Source organism: Nothobranchius furzeri, chromosome 17 (genome assembly GCF_043380555.1).
Source record: "Nothobranchius furzeri strain GRZ-AD chromosome 17, NfurGRZ-RIMD1, whole genome shotgun sequence".
Lineage (NCBI taxonomy): Eukaryota > Metazoa > Chordata > Actinopteri > Cyprinodontiformes > Nothobranchiidae > Nothobranchius > Nothobranchius furzeri.
In genome coordinates, this window is record NC_091757.1 from 44,832,711 (window position 1) to 44,853,448 (window position 20,738).

At 41.8% G+C, this 20,738-nt stretch overlaps 2 protein-coding genes across 2 annotated transcripts; both read right to left on the bottom strand.

Moving 5' to 3' along the window:
• Positions 1–7,239: 7,239 nt before the first annotated feature.
• LOC129152242 (olfactory receptor 10G4-like) lies at positions 7,240–8,208 on the bottom strand. The gene has a single exon (XM_054731463.2). It carries the CDS (start codon positions 8,206–8,208, stop codon positions 7,240–7,242), a length of 969 nt encoding a protein of 322 aa, XP_054587438.2.
• Positions 8,209–11,330: 3,122 nt separating this feature from the next.
• Positions 11,331–19,144, bottom strand: rgmb (repulsive guidance molecule BMP co-receptor b). Its single transcript, XM_015972550.3, has 3 exons — positions 18,617–19,144; positions 15,160–15,701; positions 11,331–13,545 (listed from the first exon to the last, which is right to left on the bottom strand). Exons 1-3 carry the CDS (start codon positions 18,732–18,734, stop codon positions 12,769–12,771), a joined length of 1,437 nt encoding a protein of 478 aa, XP_015828036.3. The 5' UTR covers positions 18,735–19,144; the 3' UTR covers positions 11,331–12,768.
• Between the last annotated feature and the right edge of the window lie 1,594 nt (positions 19,145–20,738).

Consider the following 20,738-nt stretch of genomic DNA (forward strand, 5'->3'; position numbering starts at 1 on the left):
GGGAGTAAATAAAAGTGGAAGCTCTGTCACAGGAGCCAAAACTCAGAGTTCTCTGGTTTCTGGCAGAGATACAGAATCCTCAAAAGCAAGCAACTCTAACGCGTCAGTCACATATGGGAAATACCTGAAGGGAATGAACAGGGGGGTGGGGGGTTAGAAGAAAATTAACTTTTTTTCACTTAAGAAGTAAAAACATCTCTAGTAGAAAGTAGATGTACACATATGTCTATAAGTTTAGGCCCACTTGGTGACTTAGAACAATGTACAGTCTATGCTTAGAACCGAGAAGCTGTTTAGATTTCACAAGCAAGTAGAAAAAATAGAACCAACAACAACAAAAAATATTTTTGTAAAATTTATGTTTTTCTATCAAATAAATTGAAATAGAATTAAAAAATATACACACACACACACAAAAAACATTCCTCCCGCAGAATCGCCACCTTATCGTGGTGGGAGGGTTTGAGGACTTCCATATTCCTGGAAGCTGTGTAGTCTGGTTCATTAGCCCCTGTGAGGGTCTCCATGACAACATGGTCTCAGGTAGGCGGTCGGACTAAGCGCGATTCAAACACCTAAAGATTAGACCTATGTGGATAGTGAGATCGAGGTCTTCCGTGTAGAGGAAGTGCTATCCATGGCCAGTCTTGTGGATTATCTGGTAGACGGAGATCTGACCTCGCAGAACAGCAGTGGCGTCTTCTTGGTATTAGCCAAGTCAGCTAGCTATTCAGGGTGAGTCCCATCCTTTAGCAGCTGCTTCAATTGTGCTGCCAGGCATTCGTGGAGTGCAGTGAGCTTCTTAAGCCAGTAGGCATGGATCATGTCAGGTCCTGAGGCTCTTTGTTGGATGTCTGCCACAGTGATGGATACTGGGTTCTGCTCATCGACATACATATAGGTTCTGCTCAGGGAGGTTGCTGTGGTCTTCTCTAGACACGCTAGCCCCTTTGCATCACTATTCAGTCTCCAGCCTTAGTGAGCACAAATGGTCAGAACACACACACACACACACACACACACACACACACACACACACACACACACATGTTCAGAACATACACGTATGGTCAGAACACACACACACACACACACACACACACACACATACACGTATGATCAGAACACACACACACACGTATGATCAGAACACACACACACTGTCAGGTTAAAACCCCTAAGACACCATAACAAACACAAGGAAGAGAGAGACAGAGGTCAGAATTCTGTTTTATGCTCGAGGAGAATGGAATAAGGTCCAACCAGCACAGTCTACACGGAGCCGGCAGATCCTCCAAAACCATTCTGCCTTGAAAATCCGAGCAACTCTTTGTTTCACCGGCACAGTGCAGATCCAGATTGACATCCAGAACAATACAAACTGGGTTGTGTTACACACATCGACATATACATATCTGCACTGCATGAGGCAAATGGTGGTCACACCAGATACTAACTGGTTCTGAGTCCCCAGACCCCCAATAAAGCAAAAAATTGCACATTCCAGGGTGGCCTTTTATCGTGGGCAGTACACCTGTGCACTACTCATGATGTCAGATCAGTATCTTGATGTGGCACACCTGTGAGGTGGGATGGATCTCACTATCACACATTTAGACTGATTTGTGAACAATGTTTGAGAGAAATGGTAATATTGTGTATCTGGAATGAATTTTAGATTTTTAAGTCCATCTCATAAAAAATCGGAGCAGAAACAAAGGTGTTGCATTTATATTTTTTGAGTGTATTTTAAAAACTAGTTAGGCTCCGTGATGGCTGGTGACAAAAAAAGGCTTTTGGAAACATATCCCTTCTTAGTCCAATGTAAGTATTCAAATGAACAGTTGCAAAATGACCACAAATCCAAAACAAATGTTTATTTCTCTTCTGCAAATAATCAATTTTACAAACGAAGTCAATTACATTCACAGATAAATATACAATGAAGATAATACTCAAATAAATACACAAGTCCATTTTTAGCCTTGTTCGCATTTTACTCTGATATTAGTTCGTTTTCAGTCTCCTTGCATCTCTGATGATCTACTCAAAGCGTGCCCACCTCAGAGTGCATTAACCAGCTCCACCAGTAGGTGGCACTAACAAGGCTTAGAAATGTATTTAAATATCAGGTTTTGAACATTATCACCCTGGGCTGACATCTCTCACACATGTCTTCACATACTTTATTACACTTCTGATTCCTCACGTGCTCTAATTAACTCTGAAAGGGGTCATGTTAGCACATACTGGCTCTGAGAAAATGTTTAAAAAATATGAAAAAGTTGCTTCTTTAAACAACTCAATAGAGATGGGGAGATGGGGGATTGCTGCCCTCCAGTTGTGACAACCTTAAACTCTACTGGTCCTGTTTAAGACTTGTTTTATTTTGAAAGAGGCTGCAAACACTCAGGAATTGTATGTTGTTTAACTTTAAATAGGCTGTAGTAAGAGCTTGTGTCCATCAGAAGGCAGAAAAACCCTTACACTCCATTGCCAGACGTGAAAAGGCTGATTTCTCGTGTTTCTATTAAGTTGACCTATATAAACCCCTTATAGAGAGATTATGTGTTCACAAGGGTGTAGGAACGAGTTTAATATTGGGGGGGACACATTTTGGAAATCTAACAAATCTGTTGTAGGTCAATATATAGGTCAACCTCACTGAAAAAAATACATTTAATGATTATTTCTGATTCTAACATGTCACTGAGTGTTTCATGCAGGCTGAACCTGAACATAGAAGCTAATGCAGGAGATAGCGGTAGGAGACTGATAGAAAATCTGATAGATGGTGAAACTCTAGGATTAGAAAAGTCTGACAGATGTGACTCAGGGCATAAGGCAAAGCCCAGAAAGACAAGACAATAACTTTTATAGCCCAGTTCACTAACATCCTGTATATTTATTTTTTGATCGGGGACCCATGAGCCAGCCAGAAGGGGAGGAGACTTAGGCTCCCCATCAGCCAGATCCAGGTGATTACCGGCCAACGTGGACGTTTTAATTATAAAAAAGCTGTTCATGTGTCAGTACTGTTTTATTTTTATTTAATAGCATGAATGCAGGATATATTATCTTATTCATATAGAGATGTGTAAAAAGATTTAATACAAGACTAAAGCTGTGAATATTCAGTCTGAATTGATCTGACTCTCGTCAGAATATTTTAAACGACATCAGCCAACAATGCTGACCAACAATCAGAAAAATCTGTTTGTTTCTGACTGAATGAAAAAAAGGAAATAATTCACTTACAACAACAGCTGGAACTACGTTAATTTTCAGATGGCCAAAACTGCAGTCTAAATGTGCCAGAAAGCAAAGTTTAACACTTATTTTTCTAATATTTCTAAGGAAGCATTTATTTTATTATTAAGGCGTACTGCCCAGCTCTACTTGTTGGGATTAAATACATTCGACTGTGTTCACTTATTATCACATTCAAATCTTCCTCTCATCAGCAACCTAAAATCATCTCACTCTTCACTGTCTCGCCCTCAGCAGGTCTGGCTCTCCCTGTCTCACCCTCAGCAGGTCTGGCTCTCCCTGTCTCACCCTCAGCAGGTCTGGCTCTCCCTGTCTCACCCTCAGCAGGTCTGGCTCTCCCTGTCTCACCCTCAGCAGGTCTGGCTCTCCCTGTCTCACCCTCAGCTGGTCTGGCTCTCCCTGTCTCACCCTCAGCAGGTCTGGCTCTCCCTGTCTCACTCTCAGCAGATCTGGCTCTTCCTGTCTCACCCTCAGCAGGTTCCTGCTGAACTTCATCTGATCTCTAATATAAAAACAGTGGACATGAATATGTCATAGTCTGCGTCTGTGTCTTCCTTCATGTGTCTTCTGATGTTTCTCCTTCCCTCTCTAGATTCCCTTCTGTGTCTCATAGCGCCCTCATGTGTCTTTTGTCTGCGTCTCAGTTAAGTGTCTTATGTTGTTACCCTTTTAAATCATTCCTCCCAGGTCAGCTCCAGCGTCTTTGTCCCCAGCTCAGTGTATGTGTGTGAGTGTATGTGTGTGTGTGTGTGTGTGTGTGTGTGTGTGTGTGTGTGTGTGTGTGTGTGTGTGTGTGTGTCCTCCCAGGTCAGCTCCAGCGTCTTTGTCACCAGCTCAGTGTATGTGTGTGAGTGTGTGTGTGTGTGTGTGTGTGTGTGTGTGTGTGTGTGTGTGTGTGTGTGTGTGTCCTCCCAGGTCAGCTCCAGCGTCTTTGTCACCAGCTCAGTGTATGTGTGTGAGTGTATGTGTGAGTGTATGTGTGTGTGTGTGTGTGTGTGTGTGTGTGTGTGTGTGTGTGTGTGTGTGTGTGTCCTCCCAGGTCAGCTCCAGCCTCTTTGTCCCCAGCTCAGTGTGTGTGTGTGTGTCCTCCCCAACTCAGTGTGTGTGTGTGTGTGTGTGTGTGTGTGTGTGTGTGTGTGTGTGTGTGTTTGTGTGTGTGTGCATAGTTTGAGCCCTTCCCTCTGTCTTTAGATAATTGTTGTTTAGTTTTGTGTTTAGGTATTTGCCCTCCTCTGTTTCTGTTTTCCCAGTTAGATTATCATATTCACCTGTCTTCCCTCCAACCCTCACTCCACACACCTGCTGCCATTTTCCCTAATTACTCCTCCCTGTGTATTTAAGCCCTGTCTTGTCTCTGTCTTGTGTCGGTCCATTGTGGTATTCTGTCAAGCCTTCTCTAGTCTCTAGCATTTTGAATCTCAGTCTTTTCTAGTCTTTTGTGTTTTTGTCTCTAGCTCAGTTATTGAACATTTTTGGACTTATTGGCTCCCTGCCTTTGGATCTATTTTTGTTGTTCTGGGCTCATCCAAATAAAGGATATTTTCTTATATTTCCTCCTGCCTCGAGTCATCTTGGGTTCCTGCATTTTGGGTCCTACCGACACCGCATTGTGACAGAATAAGGAGTAAAAAATACTGTTGGAGGACAAGTGCAATATTAAAATCATGGTTGTTATAATATTATTTAGTCGTGTTCACTTGTTATCATGCTCGAATCTTCCTCTCATCATCAACCATCTAAAACCTCACTCTTCATTGTAGCACCTACCTGCACCTCAGCAGGTCTGGTGCTCCCTGTCTCACCCTCAGCAGGTCTGGCACTGCCTGTCTCACCTTCATCATTTTCCTGCTGAACTTCCTCTGGTCTCTTATATGAAAAAAGTGACATGAATAAGGTTTAAAAATAAAATGTGTGTGTAAAATGTGATGAGAATGTCACAAACAAGCAACAATCACTTTTACAAATTCAATTTTATGTGGAGATTCTACTTTATTTATTTTGTGTCAAATGGTTTTTGTCTGTTACTGTCAAATTCACAATTTTTTGTTGACTAGTAGTGTTGTTTAATGTTTAATGCTGCCTAGCAAGATGTTTACATTAGTCAGCCAGTCTAACGTTTGAACAGAAATACAATTAAGTCACAATTCTTCGGTATTCTACACTAGCTAGCCCTGCATTGGACAAATGCGTGTTTGTCCAATGTTGGAGGGGACACGTTCCACCAATACACCCCCCCCCCCCCCCCGTTCCTACGTCCTTGTGTGGCCATCAACCAAGTAAAAGGAAAACTGCACTAATGAATCAGACTTGTACTATTTAACAAGGTGGGACTCAGAGATCATAAAAAAGCTTGTGGACCACTGATAAAGAAGATAATCAATTTCACTCAGTGATATGATTAAACGAGTTAATGTTCATCAAATATAACTGTGGAAGCATACAAAGCTAACAAGCTGAAAATATTCTCTAATGAAGGGTGCTTTATGGCATTTCCATTTACAGAACAGGGCTAGTTTCTGTGTGTGTGAACGTATAAATACAATAAAATACCCCATGGGAAAACAAACAAAATCACTCAAGCCTTTTTCAGAAATGGCTTTGGTACAAATGGTCAGGTCATCTGAGGTTTTAACTCACAATTCTTCAGTATTCTACACTAGCTAGCCCTGCAAATCTATGTTTATTTGCATAAAAAATCCTCTTTACCTTTCTCGTTCATAGCATTCTGAATGAAAACCGAATTAAATCTTTTTTATTGTTGATTGAAAAGTCCCACTTAGGTCGCCATACAGCTGGAGAGCTCGCTGCGTTGACTTCCATGCTGCAGTATGCTGTTGATGCATTAAGGAAATTGGTCCAGAAAAAAGCTGGACAAGTGGTCAGTATGCTTATATTAAATTATTTTTATGTTAAAAAGTCCCATTTGTACTTGCAGCAGGTGAACAACTGTTCTTATGAACTTTATGGTGCAATGCGCATTTTAACCACTAGAGAGCAGCATTCATCGCCTGATTATACAATGTTCAATGGACTTTTGCAAGAAAACTCACATTTGTTACAATATAATAATAATAACAACAACAATGATAATAATGATTATTATTATTATTATCATAAAAACGTCATCTTTCATTATTCCAGTTTATCGGTGTTGGTAGTATTTCTGTGATTTAATGAAAAATGTGACAACAAAATTCTGGAAAACTGAAATAAAAATACCAAGAAATAGAAAGAAGGGGAACTTTAAAAACTGTGAAGTCACAGATTAAGTTTTTGCAAGTTAATATTCAATTCCTTAAAGTTTTTTGTACAATAACATTAAAACAAACTTTGAAACTTTGCAATCTATTGCTGTCTACTGCCATTTTAATCCTTGAGGTACATCTGGACAAACATCTTTTGTAAAACCAGGATGTTATCAAGTGCTGGACATTGATGCTTGTTAATATTTAGGAAATAAAATTGTTAATTACAGTTAAATCCTTCTTGCGCACTTTAGGTATGTAAATAGCTTTTTTGAAGCAAATTCTCATATTTAAAAGTATTAAAACACAAAAAGGATCAGAATTCAGTTATAGATATTTTTTATTGTGTTGGTAAATTTTGGATAAAATTATTTTTTGTATTATATTATAGTATGATAGATGCTCTACTGTATATAGGGTGTACCTAAAAAATGTTTAATATTAAAAAAATTTAAAGAAAACGAGAAAAACAGCGTTGCTTCTATTCAGTAATCTACAGCTATAGCAGAACGGATCTTCCTAAAGTTCAACTGGAAATTATTATGTACAGCATGAGTTTCTTGTAGTGGTAGCTGAAAGTAGAAAGTTGGAACTACACTGAAGAAAATGCACCGTTCTCTGTTCAAAAGACAAAGAAATCAAAGACTTTTTCATTCTGATCTTCACATAGGAGGAACTTGCATGAAGTTTTAAAATCTGTGGTCTTCTTTAGTGTTTTATATCATCATTTGTTTGCATTAACTCTGTTTACTCTAAACAGCACCATTGCTCTGATTTTGATCTCTTTGGTTTTCAAAGAATAGACAACGGGATTAATACAAGGAGGGATGCAGGAGGCCAGGGACAGGCTCAGAACCCTCTGGTCTGGGTCCACCGCTCCTACATAAAACCCAATACTGAAAATAACAAACAGAGGGATGTAAAACACAGCAACAACAATAATATGCTCCACGCAAGTGGCCAAGGATTTTGGTCGATGATCCACAGATTTCATCCTGAACACGGTCACCAGGATGCTGACGTAGGTCAAGAGAATGAAAGTGAAGGGACCTCCGAGGAGGGACATGGAGAGGACGGATGCTGCAGTCCACTGCAAGGAGTAGTCGTTACAGGCAAGTCGAAACACAGGTGCATAGTCACAAAAATAACTGAACACTTGCACAGACTTGCAAAAGGACAGTTGAGTCATTATAATTGTGACAAATGCAGTGGAACCCAAACAGAAACACCAGGTGATGCTGATGATACCAACCATCCTCCGCACTGTGTTGACTGAGTTTTGCCTTAAAGGGAAACAAATGGCAATCAACCGATCGTAAGCAAGTATGGTGAGTGCGATGGATTCCAGCTCTGCTAATACGTAATAAATATACATTTGGGCAAAACACAGATTAAAAGGAATAAAGTTATCTTTGATGAGAAAGATCTTTATCGTGCCAGGTATGGTGCACTTGTTCAGGAACAGATCCACCACCAACAGATTGACAATGACCAAGAACCTGGGAGTGGGTAAAGAATGATTAACAGCAATGATGTAGATGAGCAGAGAGTTAAACAGCACCGTGCACACATAAACAAACGCCATGAAGATGAAGTATGTGCTGATTAAAGGAAAAGACTCAAATCCAGTGATGTAGAAGCCTGGAGGGTGAATGATGGCAGAGCTGTTCAACACATTCTGGAGAGAAGACATAGCTGAAATCGTCTGTTAGGAGGTCTGATTAAAAGCTCTTCGATCTTTGAGTTACAACTCATCACTTTTAGCATCTGCAGAAGTGAATCGGCTCACCCGATGCTCCGACTCGTGCAGTAGAGGGTCTGCTTCATGTTTACTCCAAAACCAGCTTCTCCCAGGAGATCAAGCCATTCCAAAGTCATTCCAAAATACCTCGTTAGTTTCACTAATTTGGTCCACGGAGATCAAGAATGAAACTTTTCTTGTGCTCAAAACAAACAACTAATTATTTCATTTGAAGGCTGGTGTGGTGAATCTTAGCTCCAAACGTTTTACTGATAATCTCTTTCAAAGGCGTTTAATCTGTGATTATGCTGCAGTGACGGTCAGATTACGGTCATTTCAAAATAAATACAATCTGAAGCTTAAAAACTAGTCATTATTTTCTTCAAATCTGTTTTTGTTGTCATCAGAGGAAGCTGATCTTTGCTGAAGCAAACAAACAAAGAAGATATTAATCCTCAATTATTACCCTTGTGTTCAACCATCCAGTTTACCTCCAGTTTTCACAAAAAAAAGTACTGCTGTAAAGTTTCAAAGTAAAAAAAAATACTTCAATTTGACCAAGAAGTCAAAAAGTTTAAAGAAATACTAAATTGAAAACTTGTTTTTGCTTCTATAAAAAGAAAAAGTTCCAAATTGTCCGCGAATGTATATAAACAAACATAAACACCAACAAAAGCCACTCTGCATTCTTAAGTTAAATTTTTAATATAAATTTTTCATAAGTTTTCAACATTCAGATGTGAAACACATCCCACTATGAGTGTATTCATGAGTTCAGCTGGCCACAGACGGCGTTGACGCTTTGTTTAGTCTCTCCCGTTGTTCTTTCTGACCTTTTTGAAAGTTCATCACACAGTCTTTAAAATGCTGGACCTATTTTTTTTGCCCCAGCCTCAGTGTCCTGCTCTCTCTCTCTCTCTCTCTCTCTCTCTCTCTCTCTCTCTCTCTCTCTCTCTCTCTCTCTCTCTCTCTCTCTCTCTCTCTCTCTCTCTCTCTCTCTCTCTCTCTCTCTCTCTCTCTCTCTCTCTCTCTCTCTCTCTCTCTCTCTCTCTCTCTCTCTCTCTCTCTGTGTGTGGTGTGTAAGGGGCTTCCATTGTTAGTGTAAGGTCACAGTCAATCCCCCACAATGCAATGCTCCTGACAAAGCCAAATGGCATGCCCTCATTTAACACACCCATACACACACACACACACACGCGCACACACATGATCAGGATCATAAAAGTCACACTAACTGTTAGGTAGAAATGACTGAGCCACGCAAGAGTCTGATTTATCTTCCAATCATCTACTTCTGGACAGGTAAGAGTTTAAACACTTTTAAATAAAGTTATTAATGGGAAGTTAAGTTTTTATGTGTAATTTTTAACATAAAATTTTGCTGGTATCCCTTGTGAACTTAACGCTCATCTTACTACTGATTTGTTTTAGGAAAAGTATTGCCGTACATAAAACTTATAATTGCATTAGAGAATCTTTATCCAGATCAAACATACTTATAATTACAACGCATCACCTCTCACTTCTCCTGCTCGTGTACTGCTCTGCACACTTTTGTTTTAGGTTTATCATCTCATTTATATGTTTTGTGCATGTAATGCTGTGACACCAGAATTTACCCAGTGCAGGACATTAAAGGGATTTTCTATTCTACTCATTTTGTCTCAGGAGGGGTGGAGGCTCGACTTGTGCTGGCCTCTTTGGCCCCACCAGTCCACCTCTCAGGTGAGAGGCTTGGCTGGACCCTGCTGGTCTGTATGGTGAGTGACTTTGGCAGAGGTCACCTGGAGATCAGCTGGAGGTCAGCATCAAAGGACCACATGTTTATTGCACCACACAGTGCCATTGTATCCAGAAGGCATCACGGCCACAACCCCGTGGCAACAATCACCGTGGCAACCAGAGACTGGCCATCTTACAGTTGCTCTGTGAGTCAGAGAAAACACTCCAAGATCAAGAGAGGGCATCACGCTCACTCTTCAGGTACACAACCTCACATGTGCATCAATTATCTGAATTTTGTATAAACATCTTGTAAACTTTTAAAATCCTTTTCTGACTCCAGACAAGATTTGTCAGAAAGACGAGGATGAAGATGAAGAAAGAGAAGGTAGAGAAGCTGGTTCAGTCTCAAAAACACTTCTGTGTCACATGTTGATGCTGATCTGTGTGGTTTCATCTCCAGATGTTGCTGTGTGGACGAACACGATGCTTGTTTTAGCTTTAAGGCTGCTTTTCATGAAGATGATGGTCTTTAACACCCTGTTGACCGTTTATGCAGCTATTAAGTGGTGAGAATAGTTCCTCTGTTAGGGTGCCTACACACACACACACACACACACACACACACACACACACACACATATATATATATATATATATATATGTGGCCATAATATTCATTGTGCTTTTTTCAAAACTGATTGATCTGAATGTTTTAGAAACAGTTAAATTTCATATAATTTCTTTCAAATGGACTAATGATTTCTGTTTGACTTTTCAGACATCTGAAAATAAAGAGCTGCTGATGCACAATGTGACTCTGAGTCGAGCTGAGAGGATTTCCACCCTACAAGATGTTCTCATCCTCATGAGTGCCTTCATAAAGATGGGTTGAATGTGGGTTTTCAGTACAGTTACATGAACTTGAAGATTTAGCTGTTAAAAATCCTCAGTGGCGCCTTTTTGAGTCTGTTCCCGGCCCAGGTGTCGCTGACTGTGGCAGTTGAAAACAGATTGTGTTTGTGAGGCCAAACCTGGTATCTGATCGAAGCCTAACCTCACACAGGTGTTTTAATGCTTCTATCTGTTGTGTGTGTGTGTGTGTGTGTGTGTGTGTGTGTGTGTGTGTGTGTGTGTGTGTGTGTGTGTGTGTGTGTGTGTGTGTGTGTCTTTAAACTTGTGTGTGGAAGTTCTGTTAGTACGAAATGATCCAGATCTTGTATTACAATAAAAAGAACTGAGAGATCTGGTCAATTTTACACCTTTTTTAAAAATCTTTTTGTTTGTTTTTGGCATTCTTGATTTGTCTATTATTTCATTACAAGTCTTAAATGTTAAAGTTAAGCATCATGAACCGTTTTGACTTTATTGTAATAAATAAAACACAAGCACACATTTTGTTTCCTTTTTGTTTGATTTTGAGCGCCTTTAGTAACACACCGACAAAGCAAGAGAGCACCACTAGGTGGCAGTACAATCACAGCTGACATTTCTTTTAAATAATTATCCAACAGCAAGAATATGGAGCTTAACTTCCTCTACGGGACACTACGTTTATAAATAAGTTAGTTATTTCAACACTGACCAGTCACTCTTCACCAAACTGACACTCACATGATGAAAAGAGATCACAATGTGAAAAACTTAAACTGATCTACATATGTTACATATTTATAGGGGTTGAATTTTCTACCAGGCATCAACGCTGCGCTTGCAAATTGTACAACAGCACAGTAAGGTGAAGTTTTCCCAGTCATCCGACATTTTTTTAAGAATTATTCCTGCATTGCTTTACATGCATCTTAATAAGAAACATCCGGAATAGGGAGAAAACAGATTACAAGTAGCTAATTTAAAACAAACAGGATACAGATGCTGGTTTGGTAGAGAGTTCCTGTACAGAGAAACATAAATGATCGGTCTTTGGCTCAAATTGTAACAGAAAAATACGGCGAGTACAAAACGTGATAGTGTAGTCACTTAAATTTGGCAAAACGATTGGAATACTTCTAATGTGACTCACGTAAAACGAAGCCACATTCTTCAGCTGCTTTCAAATAAAGAACCTGACAAGTCTAAACACTTTTACACACACACACACTTGAAACCATTTACTAACAAAGTACTGATGGCGTTTGCTGCAACGCCATAGCTAATACATTCAACAGAAAACCTCACATTGACTGAGTCCAGTCAGCTACTGGTAGAATGGTGCATTTAAACCAAAATGTCAGCTCCAACCATTCAAATGACTTTATCTTTAAGAAAAAGTGTGATGGAACAACGAGATACAGAGAAAATATGAACAGTTGTGAGTTTTGGTGGAGGACAGAAAGTGAAGAAGAAACACTGACTGGCATTGTGTGGAATAAAATGTTAAAATAAAGTGCTTTTGTTAAGAAAATCCTCTGTCTGAGGTACTTTTTTTTTTTAAAAATCACATCAAATGGCAAATCAAAAAACATCAACATCATTACAATGTGCACGGAAGAAATAAATGATCTATTTACAGTCGATTCATCCAAATAACAGCATTGGTTTTATTGTCGGCTGCATTTTCTGATTCTGGTTCTGACAGACAGTTTTCCTGTGCACACTGGGAGGGGGGCTCATCGCCTCTTTTAAACGACTTCCAGTTCCCAGTAAGTGTCCCGCCTGCTGCCTCCTCTCTGCATGAGAATGGCATCAGTATTCATTATCAGTGCTCAGCAAAAACAATCAAAAACAATGTCCTAAACTCTCTTCCTACTGCGCGCGCACACACACACACAAACATGGGCCTACATGCATTCAGGCACACATACTGGCTGACGCCACAACAGAGCTCAAAGCGCACAGCAGGAGCAGAGCGAAATGTTTGATAGACTGTGAATCAGAACGGAAGATGGATGTGGCAGAACCACGGGGGTAGATCCTCCACCGATCCTGGTGTGGATGGAGACTTTCCATGTCCTTCTGAGCGCTGTATGCAGCCACTGTGAAGTTAGCGTCCCCGGTGGTCAGGAGATCAAACACACAAGAGTGGAAATAAATGTCCAGCACCTCCAGCTGCTCTCTGCAACGCTCCTTCGCCCCTTCAACACCAAAAATCTGCGTGGCGCCATAGGGATGTGCTTGTGTCTGTGAGGAGAAACTGGGCTGACGCAACTGCTGTCGCTGTAGACCGAGTGCTGGAGGAGACAGCGGGAGGGGAAGATGTCCCGCCTGGTCGATGCGCTCGCTGCCGGGGCAGCCGTTCAGACACAGCTGAAGGTCCTGGGTGTCATCGTAGTCCTGAGCCAGCTCCTCAGGAATCCGCACCGCCAGCGTCAGGTAGCGTCCCAACTGGCGAACAATTATAGTTACGCCGATGTATCCAGCATGCAGCTCCACATGGCGCCCAGGACTGCGCTCAGAGATCCACAGAGCCCGGACCTTCCCAGCTGCACCATCTGCTCCAAGAGACTTGTGGATGGGGTCTCCACTGCTCACCGTCCCATCATCAAAGGCAGCAGGAAGGTTGTCTGTGACAGCCTGGTAGACCCTCTGATCTGTGCAGCCCTCATACGGCTTGAAGATGATGGTAATCTGCAAAAAGGAAGAAAAAAATTAGAACACTTGTTTTCTAAATATTTCATTGAAAATCTTGGGAGAATTTTAAAATAAATCACATTTTAGATTTAGCAGCGGTGCCTCATCACCCGGTGGAAGATCCAACACAGACAGGATGGGTAAAGGTAAAAGTCGCCCAGAGTTCGAGAAATTACTTAATGACTTTTTAACAAGTTGTAATTTGACACAGCTATGAAAACATGCTGACACAGGCAAGCTCATGCATGCACGCATGCACGCACACACACACAGACACACACACTCGGACAAACCCGCACCCACACTCTGGTAGTGTGTGGACGCGGTGTTGGATGCAGGGTGGGGTGTGCGCATTACGGTTAGCGTTAGCATCGTAGTTCCGGTGAATGGCTGCTTTGTTCACATGACAGCCATGAGGAATGAGACCTGGCAGCCCATTAAGCCTGAAGGCCTGTTAATGTGGGTGTACAGAAGGCGGTGAGTGTGTGTGTGTGTGTGTGTGTGTGTGTGTGTGTGTGTGTGTGTGTGTGTGTGTGTGTGTGTGTGTGTGTGTGTGTGTGTGTGTGTGTGTGTGTGTGTGTGTGTGTGTGTGTGTGTGTGTGTAATAGTGACTAATAACTCGCCCCACCTCTGACACAAGGTCAACCCTTCAGCTGCAAAGTGTAGAAATCCTACTATTTGCTCTAAACCTGTGTGCGCTTGTGTGAGTTTATGTGTGTGTGTGAATACGTGTATGCACGGGTGTGTATGTGCTTTAATAATTAAAGCTATTGACTGAGCTAGAGAGAGTAGATTATCAGGGGAAACATCAACATCGCTTCTTTAACACCACAAAGATCACCTTGTGTGGCCCCTCATCCATTTAGTGTTCTGCACCTATGTGTGTGTGTGTGTGTGTGTGTGTGTGTGTGTGTGTGTGTGTGTGTGTGTGTGTGTGTGTGTGTGTGTGTGTGTGTGTGTGTGTGTGTGTGTGTGTGTGTGTGTGTGTGTGTGTGTGTGTGTGTCTTTCCCATTGCACTGGGACCTTTTAACACACATAGTGCTTTAAGCTGAGAGCAAGGAGTGCCACTTATGAACTTATGAGACACATGCATGCACGCACGCACGCACACACACACACACACACACACACACACACACACACGCGCAAATGTGTTTCAAAACACACACGAGTAAACAGTGGGTCCTTTCACACGTCTCGCTCCACATTACTAGTGGTCAGGCCGCATGCAGCCATTAACCAAGTTAGGTCTGCAACACTGATGCAGTCACAAGAAACAGTCACAAGATCGAGGCCACTCTCCTCACACCTGGGAGTCTGTGGCAGTCACACACACACACACACACACACACACACACACACACACACACACACACACACACACACACACACACACACACACACACACACACACACACACACACACACACACAGCATAGACAGTGTGTAGCAAGAGTGTTTTTTTAGTTCCAAACTGATGAGAAAAGTAAGTGAAGAGTGATTCCTGGAACTCACACAAAGAAATCACCCCAATTACATCAGCTGCTTTCACTTAAGAAGCTCTTTAGACTCAAAAACAACAGATCACTCCTTTTTCTTTACATTCTCACCTTATTGGTTGCCGTGGCACTGGAGCCAGGAACTACAGGAACGTTAGTGACCTGCACCAACAGGTAGTGATTATCAATCAGAGGCCACGCCCCCTCCACCTTACAAGTCTGGAAGCTGTCCTTGAATGTCCGCAAGTGTGGGTCCCCAAACAGCCCACAGAACCAGTAACCAGAACGAGAGTGGCCGTGGCTGTGAGAGTGCATGTGTGCGTGCCCGTGAGGGTGTGTATGGGCGTGCTGGGTGCGGCTGTGGTAGTTGCAGGGCTCAGGGTGGATCTCTGGGTGAGTGGAGGAAGTCGGCCCATCTCTGGAGCAGTTCCTATTGCTCATGAGGTCTGAGATGCCGAGCACGGCTGAGTGAAAGACCAGGTTTCCTCGGCAGGACTTGGCTGTCTTCTGGGTGCAGGCCGAGTACGCTCGGAGAGCTTTGCAGAACTCTGTGTGGAAGCCATCCACGGCAGACGTCAGGTGGGAGGTCAAGGAGACAAAGTCGGTGGTGCACTTGTGGATGCGACACTGTGTGGTAGCCACTTGGCACTGGCCTGAAGAAGACACCAAATCACAGTTACTGATTGAATATCAGAAACAAGGTCTGAAACTGTAGCTTTTAACCCTGATTATAAACCGGATCTAACTCAAAATGGAAAGTGTCTTTGATCAAACGTGACTGATAAGGTTTTCATTTGAGGAGAGCTAGCTTTGATCTTAAACTCACAATAGTAGCAGCCTGTTCTAGCTCAGCCTAATAAAACAATAATAATAAAAAAAGATCAAACTGCCAATTGAAAACCTCGATCAGTCGGCAGTGCCGCTTTGTGAGCCCAATAAACCTGGACTGTAATAAACCACCAGAGCAGTCAAACAGGAAAGATGAAGTAATTTTTTCCACAAGGAGTGATAAGACACAACCTGTACAGCCAAGAAGCACATAAAACACGCAGCACTTTAAAGAGGTTATGGAGCGGTGCTGTGAATACTGATCTGTTATCAAGTTGTGTCTGATTTGGTCCTTTTTAATCAGAAATTCAACATCATGCTAACCGTAAACAGATGTCTCGGTCTAAAGTTGTTCATGAGCTGTTATATGTTTCTACATTTCTGAGTGGAACGAGGGTCAAACCAGCCTCTGTATCACTGATCATCAGGGAGAAAGGGAGTTAAAGGCAGCGAGAGATTAGAGAGCAGACCTAATGCATCAGTCACAGTGTGCTCCTATTAGATTAGGCCAGATAGAAAGGCTCTGCAGCCTGCGTGTGTGTGGGCAGCCACACATAGACTCATGTAAAATTGGAGCAGAAATAATCAAAAATCTTGAAAGGGGTCTGACTGTTTAATGTCTAAGGAGAAATAGAAAGTAAATTTTTCTTTTTTAAAGAAAAAACATGGCTATGCACCTCTGCTGTTTTATGGAGCTGGGTGCCACCATTTGGGGGCAGTACTTCTCTGAGTTTTAAAAGTCAGGGAGCAGATGTGGACCCCTCCACTCACACCACATTTCAGAATCTCTCTCCTGCCTGTTAAATACTGACACCAACCCACAGATACTAACACACTGAGGGCACATTGTGTCAAAAAGCATCCCACTTTCCCTCCGATCACGCCTGCAGCACCTAAAAAACTGCATCCCATCCAATCAGAGCGAGCTACAAACGCAGTAAAGCTGTTTTTCTGTAACGCTTTCTCAGAAAAGGGTGCAGGGATAAAGAAGCAGCTTCTGTAACCAAAGCAGTCGAGTTCAAGCTTTTAACTTTTAAAGAGGAACTTTTTCTGTGAGACAATTTTCAAATGTAGATTAATTAAGTTCTAGTTTGTTAAAAGTTTAAAACACAATTATCTTATTTTTGTTCCTCACAGATTTCCGTGATCTTTTTAAGCATAAAGAAGTTGTACTTTGAAACGTAAATCCAATCTATGAATGTCAATAAGGAATTTAAATCGGGTTGAGGTGGTGAATACTAAACAGAGATGAAAGAAATCTCTGTTTAGTATCAACAGATTCCCAGATTATTAAGAGAATAAAAAACTCCACATGTGAGGGCGTTCAGCTCATTCAGAGCCTCGTGTGTATTCTCTCCTGTAGTAACGCAGACACAAAAGGAGTCAGTCTTGCCTGCAAAATTCATCCCAGTTTTCTTCTCTCCGTCCTCCTCTCCTCTCTTAGTAGCACTTTCTGAAACATCTCGTATCAGATGGGTTTTATTTTCAGATTAAAGCCCTGTCCTCCTTTTTATTTTCCACCTCCTCTCCTCCCACATCCCGGGGCACCTTCTTCACCATCAAATAGAGGTCAAAGATCCACAATCTGATTTTTTTTTTCAGAGCTTCTTTGTCTCCCAATCGAGCTGCCTCCAACTCCTCCGATCCCCGGAGATCAGAAGAGGATCTACTGGGATCATCTCTCAACTGAGGCTTGTGAAGTGCTCATTGATCACCTTGTTGTGTGTGCACTCTCTCACGTTCTGAGCTCAAATCACACAAATGGCCCTCCAAGCAGAAGCAAAGCTTTACCACAGCTCACACACTTGACTAAACCCAGCTCTTAATTCAGACACTCCTCGAAACTTCCTGTCCAAACGCATGGAGCTGACAGCTTTTGAAAAATGTCTGAAAATCCACAAACATTCATCTGATTTGGCCAATAACATTAGGTTTCTCTGATCAAGCTGAATAATATGAACATTCTCTACAGGTGACGCACATGTGGTGTTACAGGTTTTAATGTGAAGTAGGGACGTCTGGTGTGTGTGTGTGTGTGTGTGTGTGTGTGTGTGTGTGTGTGTGTGTGTGTGTGTGTGTGTGGAGGTGGTTTTTGCCCTGCTCCTGAGTCCTGGTAAACTAATTACAGGAGGTGTGACTGCCCAACAAATAGCCACCACTTCAGCCGACCCCCTGCACACAGAAACTCACAAACACAGCTATAAAAATGCTGGGGGAAATGACGTGTTGGATGTTTTTGCAGCACAGAGAAAAAAGCGTGATCCGCATACATCATTATAATAAATAAAACTCCATTTACATTTACTTTGAACGTAATAACCATTTTGAAATAAAAAAGTATATCTGGTGCATTTGTATTCTAAAGTCACCAGGATTCAGTAGGTCTGTTGTGTATAGTCACAAGGAGAGGTGGTCGCCCTCTTTCCCTTCTCTTCCCCTCCTCCATGAGCCATTAAGGGGCAGACAGGAGAATGACGGCCCAGGAGAGAGGAGGAGAAACTCGATCCGTGCTCAGACTGCTGCACTGCCGCTTTGGACAGAGCTATTGTCAGGGCCCGACGCAAGGATAGAACAAAAAATTCTCACAAATAAACAAACAGTAAATAATCCCTGTTTAAGATTAAAATTAAGAATTAAATCAGAGGATTGTGTTATGTGTGGAAACTAGTGCAAAATGAAACAGTTTTAACTATGATGACTCCAAAACATACTGACAGTTGAAGTGTTTCCAGTTAGTTACCTATGTGAGCTCCGCAGCAGGCAGCGATGATCAGCAGCAGCAGCGGCCGGAAGCGGCGCACCAGAGACGGTGAAGCGAGGCGCTCAGCCCCGCGGTAACAGCATCCGGCTCTCCCCATCCCCGTCCATGCAGGGCCAGGAGGGGAGAGGTGACAGACCTCCACAGAGCGATGCGGGGAGGTGTCCAGGCCTCCTCCACTTCTGTTTCTGCCTCTTCTTCCTCACTCTTCTCTCCTTCCTCTCTTTTTCGGGTGCGCAGGGGCATTAAAACGCAGCTGCTTCGCGGAATGCAGGGCGGAGGAGCAGGAGAGCCACAGACGGGAGGAAAACAAAGTGCGTTCAAGTCACTTCGACGGCACTTTTACTTTTTTCCACCATAAATCCACATCCCACGTGATTTAGGAGCGCTCCCCCTAGTTTCCAGAGATTCGGATCTCTCTCCTCTGGTCCTACACCCACAATCACATCACTATCTCTCAGTAAACCGGGATTTCTCTTCCACTCTCTCCACTCCTCCACTCCACTCCCCTTTCACTTTCTCCTCCTCCTCCTCCTCTCCAACAAATCAATACAGAATCAACCAAACCCTGCTGGCGGAAAACCCGCCTACAGGAGACGGAGAGACAACTCCAGAGGACAGGACAGGGTAGACTCAGCAATAAAAGTTAGAAAAACAATCAGAAACGTTAATGTTTCCCAAATAATCTGTACCTTTATTTAAAGAGCAAGTCGCCCTGCCCCCAAATCAACTTTTTTTTCTTTGCTGATAAATTATATAAACGAGTGTCTAATCATGCTGTAGGCACCAGTCAATATTTTGGCTCTTTAGTGCATAGTTAAAATTTAAATATTCTGCCGAAAACTGTCAGTGTTGCGCCCTCTTCAGGTAAAAACTCTGCACTACATTTAAATTTAACTCATTGCTGTTGCCTTGGAAGTAGCCTATGGCGTTAGCTGGTACCATATGATGTCACAATGCCATTCATTGTGAGCCTGTGTGTGTGTGTGTGTGTGTGTGTGTGTGTGTGTGTGTGTGTGTGTGTGTGTGTGTGTGTGTGTGTGTGTGTGTGTGTGTGTGTGTGTTAGAGGCTCCGCCCTCTCGGTCTTGCAGGCAACGCCTCCTTGTGGCACATTTTTTAAACAGAAAATGGGAGTGGAATAAGACTCTGGCAGCGGGTTAGTTGCTCTTCAACAAAGTAAACCCCGAACAAGAAACATATTGTTTATATCATATATGTCTATGGGGCAACTTGTTGACTTTGTCTGAATTACAGATTTTAGCCTATCAATGTTCACTTTTCTTGTTGTTTCTCTGCAGAACACTATTATAAAGCGATTAACCACACATTGATAATAAACAAACTTTATTAGTTGATGGTTCAGTTGGTGAATTTTGTACACGCTCATTTTATTAATTCTTGCGTAATTTGGTTGTCCAGAGACTAAAATATGTGTTTGACAAAAATCAATTAAAAAGAACAACTTGGATGTCAAAAGCTGAATGCAAAATTATATTTTTATGTGAGATTATGAGGAAATTTTCTACAAAAATCAAGGCTAATGAATGTTGGCATGGGATTACTTTAAGACAGTTGCCAAGCAACAAATCACCAAGCTTTGTTTCATTGAAGAAAAATTTGTGTTCTTGAAACATTTCTAAATCTCTGTTACATACAAAAATATATATATAGTAAATTTATGTATTCAGCATACTAAGATTTAAAAATGCATCAAGATCACTCTTCAGTGAAACAAAGTTTAATTTGTGTGATGTTCTAAAATGTAACTTTCAAAGCTTCACAATTACTTAATTTTTCCACTTTTACAAATTTGCAAAGAACTTTAAAATATTTTTTTAAGGATGTAATACTTCAAATAATAATGTCCCCATCAGGAGATTGTACTTGCCCCATGGCATGCTGCCCTGTTAACGAATATCCTGAACATAACCTAACCTAACCTAACCTTACATAACCTAACCTAACCTTACATAACATAACATTGAAACAGTAATAAACTGTAAAATATATTTCCACTTATTAAAATGATTAAGAACCTGCACTTTTTTGCATCATTTCAAGTCAGAAGACTCCAAAGCACCTTATACCAGTCATTCATTCATT